Source organism: Chiroxiphia lanceolata, chromosome Z (genome assembly GCF_009829145.1).
Source record: "Chiroxiphia lanceolata isolate bChiLan1 chromosome Z, bChiLan1.pri, whole genome shotgun sequence".
Classification (NCBI taxonomy): Eukaryota; Metazoa; Chordata; class Aves; order Passeriformes; family Pipridae; genus Chiroxiphia; species Chiroxiphia lanceolata.
Genome location: NC_045671.1, coordinates 44667404 through 44687175, shown reverse-complemented (window position 1 = coordinate 44687175; position 19772 = coordinate 44667404). Strand labels below are relative to the sequence as shown.

Here is a 19772-nt window from a genome sequence, read left to right as displayed (position 1 = left end):
TATCGTGCACTTCTCATATGTTTAGTTTTCTCATGTCAAAACAATGTGACTTGGAAGTACAGAAGCAAAGACAAAGCAGGGGAAAAAGCAGGGGAAAAGTGGAAAAGCTCTCAGCCAGTGTCTTACAGAGGCTTTCAGGGAAGGAACAGGAAGGAAAGGTTGAAGTTAAACATTAAAACTACAGTTGAGGATAGCGGTATGGACACATACAATCTGTGAGGCAGGGTGGCAACAGCTATGTGTTATAAGGGAAACTTCAAGAAGTTCAGGTTTAGTTAGAGAGTTAGTCTTCACACATGCAGCAATTTTTCCCATGAAAATACATTTTCTAAAGATAGCATCTAAACTTAATTTAAATTAAAACACCACCTTTGTATATTTACTATACCCCTTTTCTTCTAATTACAGGTTGCTGTGAAACATCTTGCAGTTTAACACATTTGATTCTTCAGAGTGTATGCCTAAAGCCCGAGTGGCATTTACAAAATGAAACCCTGAAGGAGCACCTAGCAAGTGGTCACTCTTCCAGATGATTGCAGAACACTTTAGTAATACATCAAATTCACAAGCTTCAATTATAGTAGTTATTTCAGGACTAATTAATTGAATATTGAGGAATATTTTGTACTTGCAGTCATTAGAAAGAATTTCTTTACAGAGAGGGTGGTCAGACATTGGAATGGGCTGCCCAGGGAAGTAGTGGATTCTCTGTCCCTGGATTTTTAAAAAGAGACTGGATGTGGCACTCAGTGCCATGGTCTAGTAACCGCAGTGGTAGTGGATCAAGGGTTAGACTTGATGATCTCTGAGGTCCCTTCCAACCCAGCTGATTCTATGATTCTATATTGTAATTCTGAATTTGGGCAAAAACTTGAATGAAAATTAAAACCTTTTGATTCAATATAATCAGAAACACCACGGAACTTTCAAAATCAACATTTGTATCGGATGTGGTCATGTCAGAAGAACAAAACAGCAAAGAACTCTAATGTGGCAAGAAGTTGTAAAAATCATGAAAAGTCAGGACGCTAGGAGGATCACAGTACCCAAGTGGCATCTGCCAGCCATCAGAGGTAAAACAAACATCAGAGCAGATAAATGTCATGCTCTAGTTAACTGTATTTTACTATATAAATCTATAAGGGCATGAACTGCTGTAACAAAGGTGAACAACGGGATCCTTAACATTTTCCATAAAGAGACTGAAGTCTCTTCAGTCATTATGAGCAACATTCTCACCACCTGTACACAAAGGAGGAAAAATTACCAGTGTAGAAAGCTGAGACTTCTTATCTAGATTAAGTCCTTTGAAATGCAGAAATGCTGTAAACCAAGAATTGTTTACAGCCATCAGAAGTAATCTCCTTGCTAACTGGGGCATGACAACAACTGACCTCAAAGCAAGACCACTGAATGATGACAAACCACAGCCAAGAATATATTTGGAAACATGATTAATTATTGCTTGAAGCAAAGAACTGGATTTTACAGAAGTACTGGCAGACCACTGCGTCTTACACTCTGGACCAATAAAAAAATAATAAACATGGCAACAGAGAAACCACCCTCAAAACATCTTTTTAATCAATAATGAAGAACTACTGGTGTAAAGGCATTTTCAGATTGATGTAGAGATCAGTTTTTACCGGGAGTTATAAATGGAAGGTGCCAAAAGATGCAGCAGAGATTCCAATACAGACACAAGTTTTGGGAAGACAGCACAGATCTTAAGACCCAGCAGTGCAGGAAATTATTGAGTAGCTCAGTCAGCTGTATCATCCTTGCTAAGAATGTGCAAGGGAGGGAAAAAATTAAAAGCTGATACACAATGAAGTCTTCTGCAGCACAGATGAGTCCATGTGCTTCAAGTTAAATGAAACACCGTAAGGAAACTTAAATCCTCCATTTGTCTCAGCAGCAGGCAGATGCATATGCTATTCTGTATGAGGTACATGTTTCAAATAACAGACACAAAAAACATACTCAGAAAGCCAATACATCCATGAGTCCTGACTTTAGGTTCAACTATGTTATATTTTGCTAAACATATGAGCAAGGTATAATGTAGACCTGAGCAACAATCATGGATGCTAAAAAGGTAATACATTCTCTGGCAACCAAAGCATGCAGAGTGTAGCTGTGCCTTTTGTAATGCTTCATGCATAAAAGAGTTGCTGAGAACACAGCTGTAATGGGCAGGACATGTCTCAAGGATGAAGGACCACCACCTCCCCAAGATCTTGCTTTATGGTGAACTTGCCTCCAGCTGCTGCAAGAGAGGAGCCCCAAAGAAAAGATACAAGGACTCCCTGAAACAACAACTCAGCCTTGGCCATATTGATCAATATAACTGGTCTACTCTGGCCTCCAATCGGGAGGTCTGGAGACACACCATCTATGACGCTGCTGCTTCTTTTGAGAAAGCACGCAAGATCACTCTCGAGGAGAAAAGACAATGCAGAAAGAATTGTGCCTTGCAGAATATACCACCTAAGGAGTCTTTCTGCTGTGCCTTTTGCAATCTGACTGATCTCATGTTGGCCTTATTAGCCACCAGCGTGCCTGTAACAAATGTGGATAGAGCCTTTCCCAAATCTTCGTTCGCGAAGCCCAGCCATGATGATGATGATATGCATAGAAGAAAGGCAGGAGTTTTCAATTTCTGAGCAGGAGATCACGAACAAACAAATGTGTTCCAAGCTTTGACAAACTTGAGTTTTCACCATGTCTCTTTCAGAAACCTAAGGTTTTCCCGCATTGTGAATTCCAGCAAAGTACAAGAAATTACAATGAATAACAGTACTGTCAGTTTCTCTGTACTGGAAAGGACTGAAGGTGACTTCAGCCACCTAGGTTTAACGTGTATCTATTCTGTTTGCAATGCACACAACTCAACGAAGAAGAAAGATTTCTTCTTCCAGGGGCAATTCCTGCAGTGAAAACCCAGTGTGATAGGTCCAACCAAAAGTTATGAACAGACGCCATATGTCAAAACCAAGTTAGATGATTGTTGAGTGAACAAAAGGATTACCAGCGCTCCAAACTGTACCAGAAACTATGATATGCAACTGTTGGTGTTTCTGCCAGTCAGGGAATGCAAGGGCTACCTCATAAGAGGTAGCTCTGCAGTTTGCCTTCACCAATCAATTTAAATGTAGAGGTAGGAATGGTGTACAAAAGATTTCAGGGAAGATCTGGACACAAAAGAGGAGAATGAACCATGATATTTGAAATACACATCTAATTATCTACAAATGTCTTCCAGTACATCTTGCATGCTTTAGTTATGGGGAAAATATTGCTGTAGCCACAACATGTTCAAACAAGGAACATAACTTTAAATCTTCTGACAGGTAGCAAGCAATCTTTCTTCTGAACTGCAAATAATGAATGCATTATTGCAAACTTATATTTGTTATCATGGAAAGGGCAGCACCACTAAGAATATAATTATCATTACTAAGCTACCAGTTAGCCAGAAGGAGCACATCTGAATAAAAATCTAAAGCTTTAGAAGTTTATGAAACTATTAGGATTTGCTGTCCCACTTGACACCATCAGCTGACACATCTGCCATTAGTTGATTAAAATACTACTTGCTAAAATGCAGAAATTAAACTTATTTAAACTCAGCCAAACCAGACAAGTTCTGAATGCATACATACAGACTTGCCTACTTGTATTGCCTTTGTTATGTTCCTATGTTTTAGTCCACCTCTCAAAGTCAATACAGAAGACAGACTTAAAATGATATAAGCTCTATACCTGGTCAACAAAAGTCAGGTTTTCTATATCACATCTTTAGAATTGGACATATAAACCAGAATTTTCTCCAAACCCCTGTAACTGAAGTCATTACACATCCTAGTCTTTGCTCAGACTCTGAACTGAGCTACAGATTGCAACACAGTGCCTAGAACAGATCAGGACTTATGACTGCCAGAGAGTATTAGGGGTGACACCTTCTGACAGACCATTCTTCCTCCCACAGCTATACTAAAAGGAGGTGAATTTGTTCTGCTTCAGGTCACAAATATTCATGATGCACATTTGCAAGCTTGTAAGTGAAGTAATGAACTGTCTCTTGGGAAGTGCCGTATCATGTTTTTGGTCACCCTTGAGCAACTCAGCTGCCATATCTTTCAAACAGAGCATCTGGTTTGTCAAGGAGAGCATTTCAAGTTTAGATCCACAGATGAAGTTCCTGCCTAATTCAAAACACACATAGCTCTTCACTGTTAATGCACTGCCTTCTGTCACTTTGTGACTACTGGATTTTCAGTCCAGATTATGTGTTTCAACAAAGTTACCGTTTATTACCCAGTGATCTCTACCAAGTCTCCCATGCATGACTGAGCATGTTCTGGAGCACAGGGGCATTGTCAGCAATTTTTAACCTTCTGGTTATAAATAAAATACCTTCATTGCCATAAGTTCCTGCATCAGGACTGCATTTTCCAGGTCTAGCCTCTGGCTGTCTCCGCGTGGCTTAACGTCATAACTAAGAGGATCAATGTGGATGCTTTCCAGCTCCAGCATTGTCAGTTTCACTGCTGCCCTGTCATTTTTCAACTGCTGGATGTAATCCTTCAGCCGCTGCTCATCCTCCTTTGTAAATTCCGTATCACAGCTGCTTGCAGTTGAGCTGGTGGTACTGGAAAGAGAAAGAATGGTATTAGAAAAAACAACATTTGGAACAAAATCTCAATTTTTACATCAAACACTCTCCTGATACTTCACCAACACATCTGAGTCTTACTTAAAAGTTCACAGAAAGGACACATGTAGCATGGACTGGACATTGCAATGTTCAGAAGGTGCAGAGGGGTGTGACAAATTCAGAAAAGAAATTAATTCTCTAAGCTGCATGAGAAAATTGAATCATGTGACAACTTCTCCGCAAAGCCAGACATTTAGTGATGTGTAACCGAATTGCTTTTTCTGAAATGGTGTCTTCTGGAAAAATCCTTTTTTTTAAATTAAGAAAAAAAAGAGCAAAAAGCTTCTTAAGATTTCTTAGCAATAACCAAGTTTCTTTCTGCTGCTCTGATAATGAGTCTTCATCTTTTTTGGGAAGAAGCATCTGCTAAGAAAAAAGAATCAGCCTAGACCTGATTTATCTCTGCTGATGGCCAGTTATCACCTCAGATATTTTAATGGATGTTTTCAGGAATCAACCTGAGCAAAACTCCATTGGCAGATGCCAGGAGATAGCATCTTTCAGCTCATTTTAAGGTGTACTCCTCAGTATACTGGCATTCCTTCAGGGCTGGAGGATTTTAAAGTCAACCCATGGGTTAGCAGGAATTTTAAGAAAAAGTCATAATAAAAGACTTGGTGAATCTTCTCCTATCTACAGGCACCAAAAAAATGTCTGCCCATTACTCTGCCCCACAGATGTTTACACAGATTGCAGAAAAAGAGGATAATGGTGCTAAGAATTAGAGCAGTGGTGGCTCAGTGCTGCCCACCCACCTAAGTGCATGCCAGTTCTGCAGGGGGCCAAGACTGATACAGCTGTAGCATTCCAGGGCTGAATATAGCTGCAATAACACTAAAAGGAAAATAAAATGCCATGTTGTTTCACTCAAAGCTGCCTGCTGTCTCTTGAGGTCCTGTAATCAGCTGCTGGGTGAGGGATAAGTCATCCATTAACCGTGCCTGTCTGGAATGCTAGATGATCTCAGTTATCAGCAGGGGAATAAATCACTTTCTGTATCAAATTGCACTGCTGTTCAACATTTTTGTACTAAGAAAAAAAATTCCCACCCACCACATGCTGTGAGATCCAGAATGTTGTCCTAAAATACTGTGAATGTGAAAAAGGGGAAGCCTATCAACTCTTCTGGTTCTACTTCAGCTAAAGCTACGTTGTTTTTAAAGTGCTTCAAATAATTGCCAATCTTCCCACAAATTCCAAGCACAGCCTTGGAGAAGACGGAGAATTGGCAGGTCTAAAAAGATTTCTCAAAATCCTTCCCCCTCATGAAATATTGCATTACAGCTCTTGACTACAGTTCTCTGTCAATTTCATATTATTCCTTCCTTTTCTGAGGGATAAGAGGTGCCTGCCACAGTTGCCACAACTGTAAATTGGTCTTTGCTTTTGTTTTCATCCATTTCCATTTGCAGTGAAGATAAAAGCACTCGGTACCTGCCTGCTTTACTGAGCCTAAGGATATCTCACTGAAGTAGATATTGACAGAAAAATTACAAGGATAGACAATGTGAAAAATAGGTAATTCTGTACTGAAGTCATGTTGCAAGTTTCCTCAGCATCCAAAGACAGCAATTGCACAGCTTTTCTGGATTAAATGTAAAACAGCTGTTGTTGGAGTAAGGACAGCTTTCAAAGTCTACACAGGCTTCAAATATTGGAGCACAAAGACCTCACCTCAGTTTTTGGTTGCAAAGGAAAGAGAACCTAACTCTCTTGCTGAAACCTGAGCAGAAAAATGCTGGAAGTCTATTGTTATGTTGAGCTTGACTTCATACTCACTGCATAGTCACAGATTTTGGTCCCTGAAGACCCACAGCTATGCACATATATTTTAGGGGAGTGCAGTCCAAACTAAGGAAGGCAGTCTGGGCTGTTGCCAGGGATACTCAGGCTGCTTTTACTTCAGTCCTGGCTGCCTGCCTGCAGCCAAGTTGGCTCCTCTGGTGAATTGCTAGCAAGCTGCTCTTTTAGTTTTTGTTTCTTTTTTTTAAGAAGTTGAGGGGAGCTTAGTGAGGAACCTGTCTCAGCTAGCACACAAAGGGGTTAGAACCCTCCCTCTTCCCCACAGCATTTAGCAGTAAGCCCCCATCCAGAAGACTGGGAGCAGCTGGGCACAAAGCCCACTGTGGGCTGTTGTAAAAAGGAGGCTTCACGATGAGGGACAGAAACAACACTGCAGTGTTTCTGAGCTCCCATGGCAGCTCTTCCAGGGTTTGTTCCCCCTAAAGCCCCACCACACAGCTCTCCACAGCCACAATGCTAGTCCACTGCTGCTCTGCGTAAGGGATGATAGCTGGTGTGCATATCATCCTGAATTTCAGATATCACCCTCCCTTCTGACAGCAATCAGGACAAAGGAAAACATTCATAGGATAATGCATCCATCCAAAAATCACAGGAAATTGTTGGAAAAGATGTGCAGTCTCATTTCTCCAGTGTGTAGGTAAGGACAGAAAAAGGATCACAATTTCATCACAGCTGGAGGGAATACAACATCAATCTGCTCACTCTCACTGCTATTGTATTCAGAAAAAGCAAAGAGAAATATTCTTCACACTTGCTTCATCCCTTGAGTCTTTTACAATGATGTCATGCCTGGATGATGTCAAATTAATTTTCATATACAATTTATGGAAAATATGTCGGCTGGTATAGCATAACGTGCAGTCTTATTTGCTGGTATGCATGTGTGTGTATAAAATGCAGTGGATGGATACAAAGGAGGCTTTCAACAGTGCTTGTCTGTGAGTAATTTCTGTACACTACAAAAATTTGTCCACAAATTCCTATATAAGCATCATTCTGTCTGTTAAAAATCAAGTCAATAAATAAATAAGCAATTCAGCAATTGAGTGGATAATACAAAAGCTGATAGAACTAAGATAACACTTAAGATAACGAACTTGCTTGAATGTCTGCACACAGTCTAACCCTCTAAAGAAAGCACTTGCTACACAGTATATACGTTGCTTGAGATCTGGAACAGCACAATGCCAAAAGATATTAACTTCCTGAGAAACCAACAAATATTTCAACCAGGCAAATGGCAAACAACAGTCTATTTGGCTAGAATTACCTTTGGTAAACTACCCTGCTTCCTTCTGAGACTGCTTCAGTGCAGCAATAAAGTGTTGCACAGATAACACTGAGATATCTCTTTGGATATTTCTAAAGAACTTATTTGCACGCTTCAGCCAAGATAATCTTGTCTGTCAGTGTCTTATCTGATATCTGAGATAATTCTGATGAGAGATATATTCCTACAGTTGACTGAGTGCAGATATTCTGTGACACTGCATAATACTGAAGAGAACTGCCTTTGCGTATAAGAGACCAGATCTCTCCCTCCATGAATCCAGTTGTAAACTTGGGCTTGCTAGTGTAGCAGAGAATAAAATACACCTTTTTCAGTCAGTGTTACAACTGGACTCCTTCTCTTTTGGTTCCTTCTAAAGGTGTAATCAGTCAAACCTTGTTGGCAATATATGTTCTATAGTTAGCTTCTGTCCATTTAAAACAATTACAACTTCCAACTACACTGCAAATTGATTTCTATTTTCAAAAACTGAATTGGCAACATTACTGTAGTGCTGCTGCCAGCCAAATGAATTTAGATGCTCTTTCGTTGCATTTATTTTCATTTCAGTTGCTCCCTTTCGCAGTCTTTAGCCACTTGCCACTAATGCCTCACCATATGTTTATTCTCAGTAATGTATTCAGTGATTTGACATTCAGAATCTCGTTTGAAATTTCAAAGCTCAAGATGGGTCAACAATTTCACTGTAAATCCACAGTCTACAGGATTTCCAACAACAGGAAGAATTACTCATTTGTCACAATTCTCAGCAAAAGATAGTTTTCAACATCCCACTACCTCTTCAGTTGGTTTCAAAGGGAAAAGGTAACAATACATATCTGCAACTAAACGCCTGCAACACTAAAACAGCTATGGCAAAAAATCAGTTTTGCAGACTCAAAGTACGTTCGAATCACATATTGTAAAAATATTTTAATTTTAGTGCAGTGGTCCCCAAATGGTGGTTCACACAGCACTCACTGATGACGTTGACTTGTTCTACTCCACAGTTCTATAGAACTTCATAGAATCATAGAATATCCTGAGTTGGAAGAGACCCACAAGGCTCATCAAAGTCCAACACTAAGCCCTGCACACGACAGCCCCAAGAATCACATTGTGTGCCTGAGAGCATTGTCCAAACGCTTTTGAACTCCGTCAGGCTCGGTGCTGTGACCACTGTCCTGGGGAGCCTGTTCCAGTGCCCAACTACCCTCTGGGTGAAAAACCTAGGTAGAGTTCTTTAAGACAAATAAAATCATTAAGCCTCCATGAACAATTACAAATCCACAGTCTGCTTTGCTATCTCTGTTTAGATTGCACCGTAATAAAAATGTAAAGGAAATGGAAACCATGAGCATCAAAGAACCATAGAGTGCTGGAGGTTTGCAGCAATGGATGTCTGTCTGGAGTAGCAGAGAGCTGAGTGACAAGAGAGCACACGTGAATGAGTTGAGAGAGCTGGTGTCACAGGCAGGATAACTTCAAAAAGTAGGAGTAGAGGCCTGGAGAGAAACAAGAAGGATCCGGAATGACAGGGAGAGGAAATTTAAAGACAAAATCTTCAATTTTTAAAACCTGAGATAGAGTACTTACTGATAGAGATCTGAACAGAAGGAAAGAAGATTTGTATTTTTTGGAGAAGCTGAAGTTTCAAAAATATTTTCATTGATACATGTATGTTTAGGCTAAGACAAAATTACATTTCGCATGGCAGGAGGGGACAGGGACAACAATGTATAAGTGACGATCAGATCAGGGTGTCCATATGACAAATTCCTGACTTTTGTGTGCCCTTTGGGTGAGTGACAGAAGCTTTTCTGTCTTATGTTCCACATATATCAAACCAGAGAATAAGAGTTACCTTATTCAGTACAGTATCCTGCTCCATGCCAGGAAAAGATAGTCTACAATGATAATGACTCAAGCTAAAATGTCTCTCTTGTGCACATGAATATTTACAATCACATTTTTACATTTCATGACATAATTTAAAGTGATGAAATTTGAAATCCTATGCCATTTTAAATATACTCTGTTGAAACTTTAACTCCTCAGTCCACATGTTATATGTAAATAAATATACAAACAGTGCCAGCTGACCACAAAATGTTCATGGTGAACAATGTGCAAAGACACAAATACAGATATCTCCCTCTCTTATCCTCCTCCTCAAACCCCCAAAAATTATGTTAAAGAAAGCAAGGACTACAGAGACCATATTCCAAATACTTGCAGTGAAAGACTAAGAGAGCAAACACCAGAACAGGAACAACCCCTCCTTCCCCCTAATTCTCCCCTGTCAATACTAGAAACTAACTAAATTGTTCTTCAAGAAAAAAAATTATGCTTTGACTACATGCTAGATATGTCAAAAGGAAAAAAACCACTGAGGTAGTTAAGGCCAACCAAAAATGGCCCTTTCAAACAACAGAACGGAAAAGAAGGTCAACTTAGGTAGAGGTGTTACATGTAGCCACATACAACACGTTCACATATGGGTGTAGATATGGCACAAAACATGGCAAGTCAAACACTTGGAACAGCTTTTTGCAACTTCTTTCCAAGGCTAGTTAATGCTTTTGCTACAATGGGCGATCAGCGTTTTACCAGCACAGGTGCAGCCACCATAATTTCTACCTGAAGATACAGCCTTCTTGGACTGAAAGTGCACCACAAAACTTCTCTGAATAAAACATTAAAATTTACCTCACATTAGGACCCTGTTCCCTCAGGTTACCTTTTTGCTCACTTTTAATCTATTCCATGCCAGTTACATGGCAGGAAATTAGAACCTTTGGAGGAGGCATCAGAAAGGAAATGATACAGTACTAAAATAAACTTCTGAAGAGTCAAAAAAAATTACAGCATTTGAATAAAGAACTGGCTCAAAAACTGAATTAAAATGAAATTTTAGAGTGAATCTAAGAAACCAAAATAACGCTTAAAAAGAAAAATGTTCATCTATATTTATCCAGGACGCTTGCCAAATTTGTATCCACACAGAAGCACACAGAGTATAATTATACCACTGGCAGGCAAAAACTCAAAATGAAGCTGCTGGCAGATGTATTTGAACCGGAACGCTTCTGCAATAATAGCACATCTAAGTTTCATTATTTTACAGGTCTTCAGAGAAACTGGAATATCCAGTCTCTCCAGGAGGGACTCACTCTCTCTGTTCCACTTCACGTGTGAAAAGAACAGCATGGGAAGGAATAATTTTGAGGAGGGGCAAAGGGTAATGAGAAGGGAGAGGAAATGGTTTAAAACAAAATGGGTAGACTTGCAACATTTAAAAAGCAATTGTTGAGCACTCCAAAACGCCAGTGGAAGCATACTTCAGATCTCTGGTTCTCTGTATGTTCGTGCTGTCTGCATACAATAGATAAGAGTAAGAAGTACATGATTTGAGTTCCAACCAAACAGCCACAAAGTCAGTGAAGTAAAACAAACGTAATGGTTTTGACCTTTATGAGGAAGATCAAAGTCCAGAGTCACCCACTTGCAACAAATTTACACAAAACCCTTCTTGTCTGGAGTTGCTCAAAGTCTAAAAACAATCAGACCACTGAGGCATGGTGACTTACAAATTAAAGCACAGAAACTGAGGGACTGATGTGAGGGAGGCAGAACAGCAAATACAATACAACTTCTGGTCTGAAATCAAACACTCGGGCACTAGGAGAGCAGAGGAGCTGCATTTACCTTGTGTGGCTGTTGGATGAGAGGCTTTCCCAGGGCTGCACACTGCAGCCAGTGACTGCATAGGCTCCCCCGCAGCTCCCATCTAGTTTCATTAGCAAGGCTTTTGCTGCATTCTCAGCTGTCTTCCTGCAGTCATGAGCTCTCTTAAGCATCTGTGTGATGTTTTCATCACCTGTCTGGTCTCCTAGTTTTCAAGCACAAAATCTGTTTCAGAGCTTTGAGGAAGGTGATAGAAGTTAAAGCAAGAATAGAGATCCTTCTGCACGCTCTTAGTTTATACGAAAACTATGAAAATACATTACCAATATGTGAGGTAAAAGCAACTTCACTTCTGTAGTAACTGGGCTACTGACCTGGAATGCACTTTTGTCCCAGTCACAAGCTCCAGGTATTTTTTGTTCCCTGTACATGTCTTAAGTGATGTATTATTTTAGCCAGCTTCTCTGTTTGTAAAGGTCTGCACTGTGCATTAAGATTTGGCTCAGACGCTTGAATTATTAACACACTGAAAAAGCCTCAGACTAAATGACAACTCTTTCTCCAATCAGTGCAGTGCTGTTCCACAGTGTGGTCATTTCCAGGGCTTCTTCTCAAAAACACCTTGACCTCAAGCCTAATGGTTTGCCAGAACACCTTCTTACAGGTTACCTTGCCAGCTGGAAGAATTGCCTTACTGCCTAAAAGCAGCTTTTCAGAGTTTACAGCCATGCATATTAAGCCAAAAGAAAACTAGCAATGGTGTTTATTAATTTGCTATAATTTCCAGAGGTTATACAGCAACTGTGTAGCTGGTAAGACATCCCTTCAGCAGAAGCAGGACTGAACCACCATTGTCACTACTCCTACAGTCCTCCAGCTGCCATCAAGTCATTAAAGTAAGACACGCTACTGGCTAAACAGAAAATCTACAAATATATTTGTAAATTAAAGGTACAATATACTCATATTTTACCAAACACAATCCAAATATGTCAGAGATTAAAGAAAACCACTTTGCTCTATGTCAGATTTTCATTTAATCCTTGTTCGAGTCAAAGACCAATTACCCATACTTCACACTTGCTAAGTGAAGTGCATGCACTAGAAAGAACATTAATGAGGAAGAAGGAAGGGTGAACATTAAGAGCAGTTAGATATGCTCAGATCTAAGTGATGCAACTCCCATGAATTTTCCACTCACAGATGCTGATATAAAACTTGACTGATCTTCAAACCAAAAATCTGTTATTTTATCTAGGTGTGTTAATCAAATTTCACGGTGAAGTAAAGGTACAAAAACCATATACAACTTCCTCCAAGCTGTGTTATGTAATGGGAAATTTGCACTATTTCTTTCTCAGAGCTGTAACTGGTAATACCATAATTAAGAGCTGTAGACAGATACCTACACAAAAACTAAACTACAGTCTCTTTTATAAAATGCATGTCAGATGAAACCCTTCTGAAACCGGAAGTACTTCTCCCTTCAAAAATTTCTTTCTGCCTCCTACATGAACAGAACACCCAAGACTAAATTTACTTTTGCTGCTCACTGATCTCTACCAGCAGGGAAAAGCCCCATAGTGCATTGTGGAAAAGAAAGACCAGAGCTTGGAAGAAAAGTGGAAGAAAATCTCAGACATCTCCTTTACTTTTTGGTGCACTGCACATGCTGCACAGGTGAAATGGGTACACAAAGGCCTGCACTGAGCACTGCGGGAGATACAAAGTAAGGGGCATGGAGAGCAGCACAGTGACTGCAGGCTGTGTGCATCCAGTCATCTGAAACAAGAGACTGACCATGTCAGTCTTGTGGCTCTAAAACCAGATGGTCACTCTGTGTCTAAAAGTTTTCCATTTATATTTCAGTGATTCCTGAGAAGCTACTGCCATTAACCCACTGGACAGTAACTATGGCTCAGGACAGCCTGAAGGGTTATTATTATCTCTCTGAAGGTTTCCCTTCTTTCCGCTTTAAGATTATTGTGGCTGCTTTCTCCTATCAATGGAAGGAATGGGAAAGATTTAACTTTCATCGTGTAAACATGTCTTTCTATCAGAAAAGTGGAGCCAGCAGCAATGTCAAGCTCCACACACTTCTGAACTGTATGGTAGTGGCTTGTTCCATTTCTTAGCAAGCAGCATATTAAAAACCAACACTTAGCCACAAGATTAACTAACCACAAAATAAGAGAAATCCAGAATATACAGCCTAATATCCCTGCCAGCAGAGTAAAACAGAAGATAGAACATTTAAAAATTTAAGAGCATAAGTAAAATGGGTGGGATATGAAAAATTACGGCTTTTTTATTTTTTATTTGTAATTACTCAATGCTATCATAGTATTGTCTTAACCCCATTTTTTCATAAACTATACTCAGTTTCTGGGGGGTCAGTCTTACTGCTTCAAACAGAATCCACACTTGCAGTTACCACAGCTGTGTGGCCCTAAGCCACATATGCCCACAAGTATTGTTTAATTATTTCACTCTGTACAGTTGCATGCCTGTAGCAGTCTCGCCCCTGCTAGGCATCCCCTTGTGATAGCATCCACTGGTGAATTTAAATTGCTCTCTTTTCCTTTGTTTTTGGGGTTTGTAAAATAATTTAATTAGTTAAAAACAAGAAAAGACCAGAGAGCATTCTTAAGTAATGTGTCATGAGATGATTCACCATTGCAACCAACTCTAATGCTAACTGACATGCAAAAAAAAAATTAAATGAAGTGATTCATTGACATCTTACCAACAGAACCAACACCTGCAGCTCTGAACTGCCCAAGAATAAGACTCTGCTCACTTTCTGCCAATGCCAACAGCAGTTCATACGCTTCTATGCATTGTTCACTGAAAGAGAAAACAAACTACAGAAAACAAAAATCACACAAAATATCACCCATAATTTAGAAAGGAAGAATACCTGCAAGAGCAACAACAACAACAACAACAACAGAGGTATGTATGATTCCCTACTACTTGTCTAACAGCAGGGATATTAGATAACATAACACATATATCTCCTATCACAGGCATTCAACATTCTCTCCTTCCTTATGACAGTGCCAGGTTGACCTCAAGTAACATAACAAGATAAAAGGGAAGAGAATGACCTGATGTGAAGGAAGTTCCAGAAGCATGTTTGAAACACAAATACAAATGGTAGTCAACATGATCCCTTTGTGAAACTCTTCCCAGACCTTCTTACTATACAAAATACAGCATTCTATACTCTACAAGATAATTGCAGTATACAGACTGTAGTAAGAAGTAAAGAAGACACATGAAAAATACTTCTGGATCTGTCCTGGCTGTAAGATTTTCTTCCTTACAACAAAACAGCTTCCAACTACAGTTGTGAGTCACTCATTCATGCTGCATTCTAACAGTTTTTTTGAAAAAATATATACTAGTATACCTATTTGCAATTTAGATTTCCTAGTAATTTGCTCAAGGCTGATGGCAAGAAAACACATTTTTTTAAAGGCACACAATTTGTCTTAAGACCAGAACGGCCTATTCCAAATCAGTTGCAGCTGAAGGTGTTAAATGACATCCACCTTTTTACATACAGTTTGAAGCAAATTTAGATACTTATTAGCAAATACTAAGCAATTAATTCACAATTCCAACTGATGTGATACAAAGTCATTCTGAATTATGTGGAGTACAACACTATTGTTTGGCCCACTGTGCCAAAGGTGCCTTGTGAAAGGTGCCTAATACAGAGAACCTATATCTTAAGACCAGATTCAGCAGAGATAGTCTGAGCCTATGCACAATCATTAATTCAAATGTTAATTCAGTATTTAAAAATGAAGAGATAAATCTGCATATTTCTTTTAGATGCTGGAGAACTAGACTTGAAATACAGTGTATCAGTAACTTCAGTTCAGTAGTCTGCCAAGTAGTTTAACTAAAGGGACTTTTTTTCAGGAAGGAAACAAAAAGAAACAGTATTATTATGGCACACCAACAACTTCAGTCTGGAAAGCTTCTGTCAAGTTTTGCCTTGGCTCCCTCTTTTTCTGAGATACTCTCTGTGTAGGCACATACCTGTACTGCAATGCCAGCCTGAGGGCCGTGGCGTTGGACTCATACTTCCCAACAAGCATGCTCATCCTCTCAGCATTGCTCTTGCACTCTTCCAGTGTTATTGTCAGTAAGTCATTCTGGGATTTCAGGTGTTCAATACGGCTGTAGAAAAGGAAGTAATTTGCAACCTTCAAGCTTAACTTACAGTCAGTGGTCTAAAAATTCTAGAACAACCATAATTTAAAACAAAAAAAACCCCATTTGGTCTACACATTTTATTTTTTTTTTTAAATGAAGATTGTGAACTCCATCAGTTCTGTATCCCTTTATCAAGGGCCAAGAGGATAGAAATTTCTCTTAGTACAGCCTCTTCTTCTTTTCACCTTCCCATAGAGCATAATCACAAGCCTGTGCAACAGCAGCAAGCAGAAGGTTATATCCTTTTTTGTTAGGGTAAAAGACTGCATAGGACAGTTTCATATTAACCTTTTACTCAATTTTTCTGCCTCAATTCCTCACTTCCTGCTGCCACATTTGCTTCTTGTTTTAAGTGGCATATTCACTAGTGCAATTGGGGGGGTGTGTAGGGATCATGCAGTTGCATAAATGCCTCCTTTCTTTGGAAAATCCAGAATAATCACCTGAAGTCATGGTTTAGTTGTGATTAGAGAGGGAACTTCCAAACTATGAATGAAGTTTCAGTGAGGCACTGTAATGTCCAAATGTTCTGGCAACAGTGGAACAGAAGCTACATTGTAATACTCTTCTCAATAAGGCTAACTCTGAATATGAAAACGAAGCTTCAGAATATAACTATTACTGTTTATTCTCTGTGCCGATAACTGCACTACACATCAGTGTACTGTGCCTAAATGCAAAAGGTGGATTTGGATATGCCAAAAACAGGTAAAAAATTTCAAAATTTGGACAAGTAGCTAATGAAGAAATCAGTGGCATGCAGGACTCTAAAATCACTGACTTCCTAATAAAGAAGAATGAGAATGGCTAGTACACCCGTTATTCAGTGATCAGAATAAAGTCCTGACTTTCAGACGCTTCACTTTCTGTATCTTCTTTTGACACCTTCTATAAGGATACATGCTGTCAAAGCATAATTGTGCAGTGTACAGAAAAGAGAAAAGAAGAAGAAGAAGGAAACAAAGATCACATTTTGCAACACTACAAAAACATGAGCTATAAATAAAAGAGATATTTTACTGATCAGATTAAATTTGAGGTGGCTGTGGGGAAGAGAGAACTTGGCCAGAAACATGATTCTCATGTTTCTGATCCACCGTTTTGATCTTTATGTGCCAAAAAACACATGAAGCATTGGTTTTGATAGAGCTTATTGAAGGATAACACCACCTATTTTAACTACATTTACATGTAGTATTTTAACTACAACCAGAAAGCTGCAATCACTCTTCTGCAGACAGAAATCTATTTACTGGTATATATGCCACACCACCACATGAATACATTTATGGATACAGTCAATGCAATTGTTCTGTTTCTTCAGGACAAAACAAAGCACGCTAATTCCAGAATGAGGGAGACTATGTTATGGGAATCCCTGTTTCTATCAGTGATGTGTCTTACGAAAAAAGATACCATGACTATTTGGTTACCCACAGAGATGGACACTCCCCACTACAAACTGTCACAGGTGAAGGTGCTGGGCTGATCTAATAACACACAACCAAACTGTCATACTCATGGAAAGAATCCTTTGCATATGATTCAATATTCTCTTCAGCACCTACATTCTATGTTTATCTGCAACCGCCACAGCTGAGCTTGGACTGATGTTCAAAAAGGATAAAAATGCAGTAACTTTATCAAAGCTAATAGAAAGCAACACACGTGAGCATTATCTAACTTTCCACCTTACCTATTTAATCTCTCTGTCTCCACTTCAAATTCTCGAATTTTACTTTCAGAGATAGCAGATCCATGTGAATAGAGAGTCTGGAAGATTTCCTGGATGTTTGAGCAGTCTTGGAGGGAATGTGCCAAATGTTCAGCCACAGTACTAGACACCTGCACAGGGCAGTTAATAGATTATTGTGAATAGATAACCACTGGATTTCTCCCAAAAGCACTCTGCATTGAGAACTGCATTTGCTCACATGTACTCACTTCAAGGCATTCATTATTCGGTTTTTGTTATGAATTTTACATTGAATAGAATATTTACAAGATTCCACTTTTAGAAGCCATTTTGATTTAAAATTCTACTAACCAAGGGTGAAGGCCACTATTTCATCATACATTTAAAAAGCCTACTATGCAAGTTATTTATGTTCTTGAAAGCTTAGCAAAAGGTTAGAGCCAAGTTCTTCAGTAAAACAAATACTAACACACAGTACCAGCAGCGTTATTAATTTACATTGGCATTTCAAAGCAGAACCCATTTCACTGTTGAAAGTTGTGAAATGCAACTGGAGAGTCTTCTTGAAAAATATTTTGGAGGAAATGACTCCTCTTGAAGTCACTCAGAGAATGATTTCTAGCCACTAGTTAGGAGAAAATGAGATCTTAATACTAAGTGAAATATTCTTTGCTGAAATATTTTCCTCTAAATAACTTTTAAAGTTCTTTAAAAGTTATTTTAAAGTATTTTCAGTCAGTCCATATATTAATTTATTAAGAAAGCAATGCTTCTTTTATTGGAACACAGGTCATCTTCAGAAGGTATCATGCATGCACATAACTATTAGTTCTTACCCCTATGCTGCTGATTTCTGATCCTAAGACAGGTCTATCAGATGATGAAGACTCTGATCTTGTCTTTGACAACTTCACTCTTTCAGCAATCTGCAAGTCAGAATGCTGCACAGGTTACACAGCAATAAAGTTCATGAAGTTTACACAAAATACATCTGTGCTCTAGTTACACTTGCAAAACTGAAGTAAACTACTATAAAATTGACCCCTGTGTTGTAACTGAGAGAACTACGATCATTAACACTTAATTCGTTCCCACAGTTCAAGTTCACAGACCTGCTTAGGAAACATTCTGGGGATTCTAAATACCTCTCAGTTATTCCTGCATAGAGCAAAATGAGACCTGCTTTCCCCAGATAATGAGAAGGGTTACTGAAACACACAAGAGCTCACCTTGGCAATGGGAATGTCGTTGCTGCTGCTGCTGGTGCTCAGCTCTCCCGTGCTGGGGTTGATGGGTCGATTGGCAGAAGTGAGACGGCTGGGGCTGGATGGGCCCGTTGCCTGCACGCTCTGTAAACGTGTCTGCAGCTCTCGAACCTACAGTAAAACACGGCATTCTTATTCTCCCACTTACATGGTTTAAATAGTTTGGAGATTTTTCTCATTGTCTAACCAAGTTTAATTGCTCCTCGCTTCAGCATAGAAGTTATATTTTTGTACCCTGGTGGCTGTGAAGTTTTCATGTGAGGAGCAGATGAGTGGAGGTTATTTTAAAATTCTATTGTTTTCAGTTTTAAAAAACTATTTGCAATATGGAAATAGGCAGATATAATACTGTAGAGTAATTACTCAAAGTTTCACCTTGTTTTATATAACCCCTTCAGTGCAGCTGTACTGTATGTATAGAAATTATTCTCTCTGGAGTAAAGCTAATGCTCCAGCCTAAGATAATGATGCCTAAACAAATCCAATGGCACTCCTGCTGGTAATGGAAAACTCCAGTTGAAAAAAACCCTCTTGACATCAATAAATCAGAGGATCATCTTGTCATATTTAAAGGTTAAAGACATTCAAACATTAATCACGCTTTAAAAAGTACAGTTAAGTAAAGCTACCATACAATGAATGATGTACAGACAAAAAAACCCCAGCGAAGTACCCAAACAACAGCCTGCAGAAGCTCTTTGTAAACACACACTGCAAACACTGCATGGTCCTCATCACATATCAGATACTTGCAAGAACTGATGTCAAAAGATTTTCAGTACTGCAGGGTTAAAAAAAAAAAGAAAGGTCTGCAGGAGCCAAACTATAGCTGAGCTAAAGATTATAGTGTTTACATTGGAATAGATCCTAACAGTCAAAGAATAAATTGTCTGCTTAACACAACAATTATGCCACAAGGTAAAGTGATAGAGCTCATTTTTCCCACAGATTTCAAACACAGAGTGTGAGATGAAAGAAGGGGCAGGAAACCATCTGAAGAGGAAATTCCCCTGAAAACAGTTTTCCTTCAATATGCAGGTTTCTGTGCTGATTTTGATGGAACAGTCCCTCTGCAAAACAGAACTGGTGAAATTTTAA

At 39.2% G+C, this 19772-nt stretch overlaps 1 protein-coding gene across 5 annotated transcripts in view; it reads right to left on the bottom strand.

Annotated features, from left to right (window-relative positions):
- The window catches only part of MCC (MCC regulator of WNT signaling pathway), a 188250-nt gene that overhangs the window by 18048 nt on the left and 150430 nt on the right, over positions 1–19772 (bottom strand). For all 5 annotated transcript variants that reach the window (XM_032675611.1, XM_032675612.1, XM_032675613.1 and 2 more), the window contains 7 exons: positions 18639–18785; positions 18246–18335; positions 17410–17558; positions 15537–15677; positions 14230–14330; positions 11505–11688; positions 4420–4654 (listed from right to left, as the gene is read on the bottom strand). In XM_032675611.1, coding sequence (XP_032531502.1) covers positions 4420–4654; positions 11505–11688; positions 14230–14330; positions 15537–15677; positions 17410–17558; positions 18246–18335; positions 18639–18785 — 1047 coding nt within the window. The remainder of the gene's footprint in view (positions 1–4419; positions 4655–11504; positions 11689–14229; positions 14331–15536; positions 15678–17409; positions 17559–18245; positions 18336–18638; positions 18786–19772) is intronic.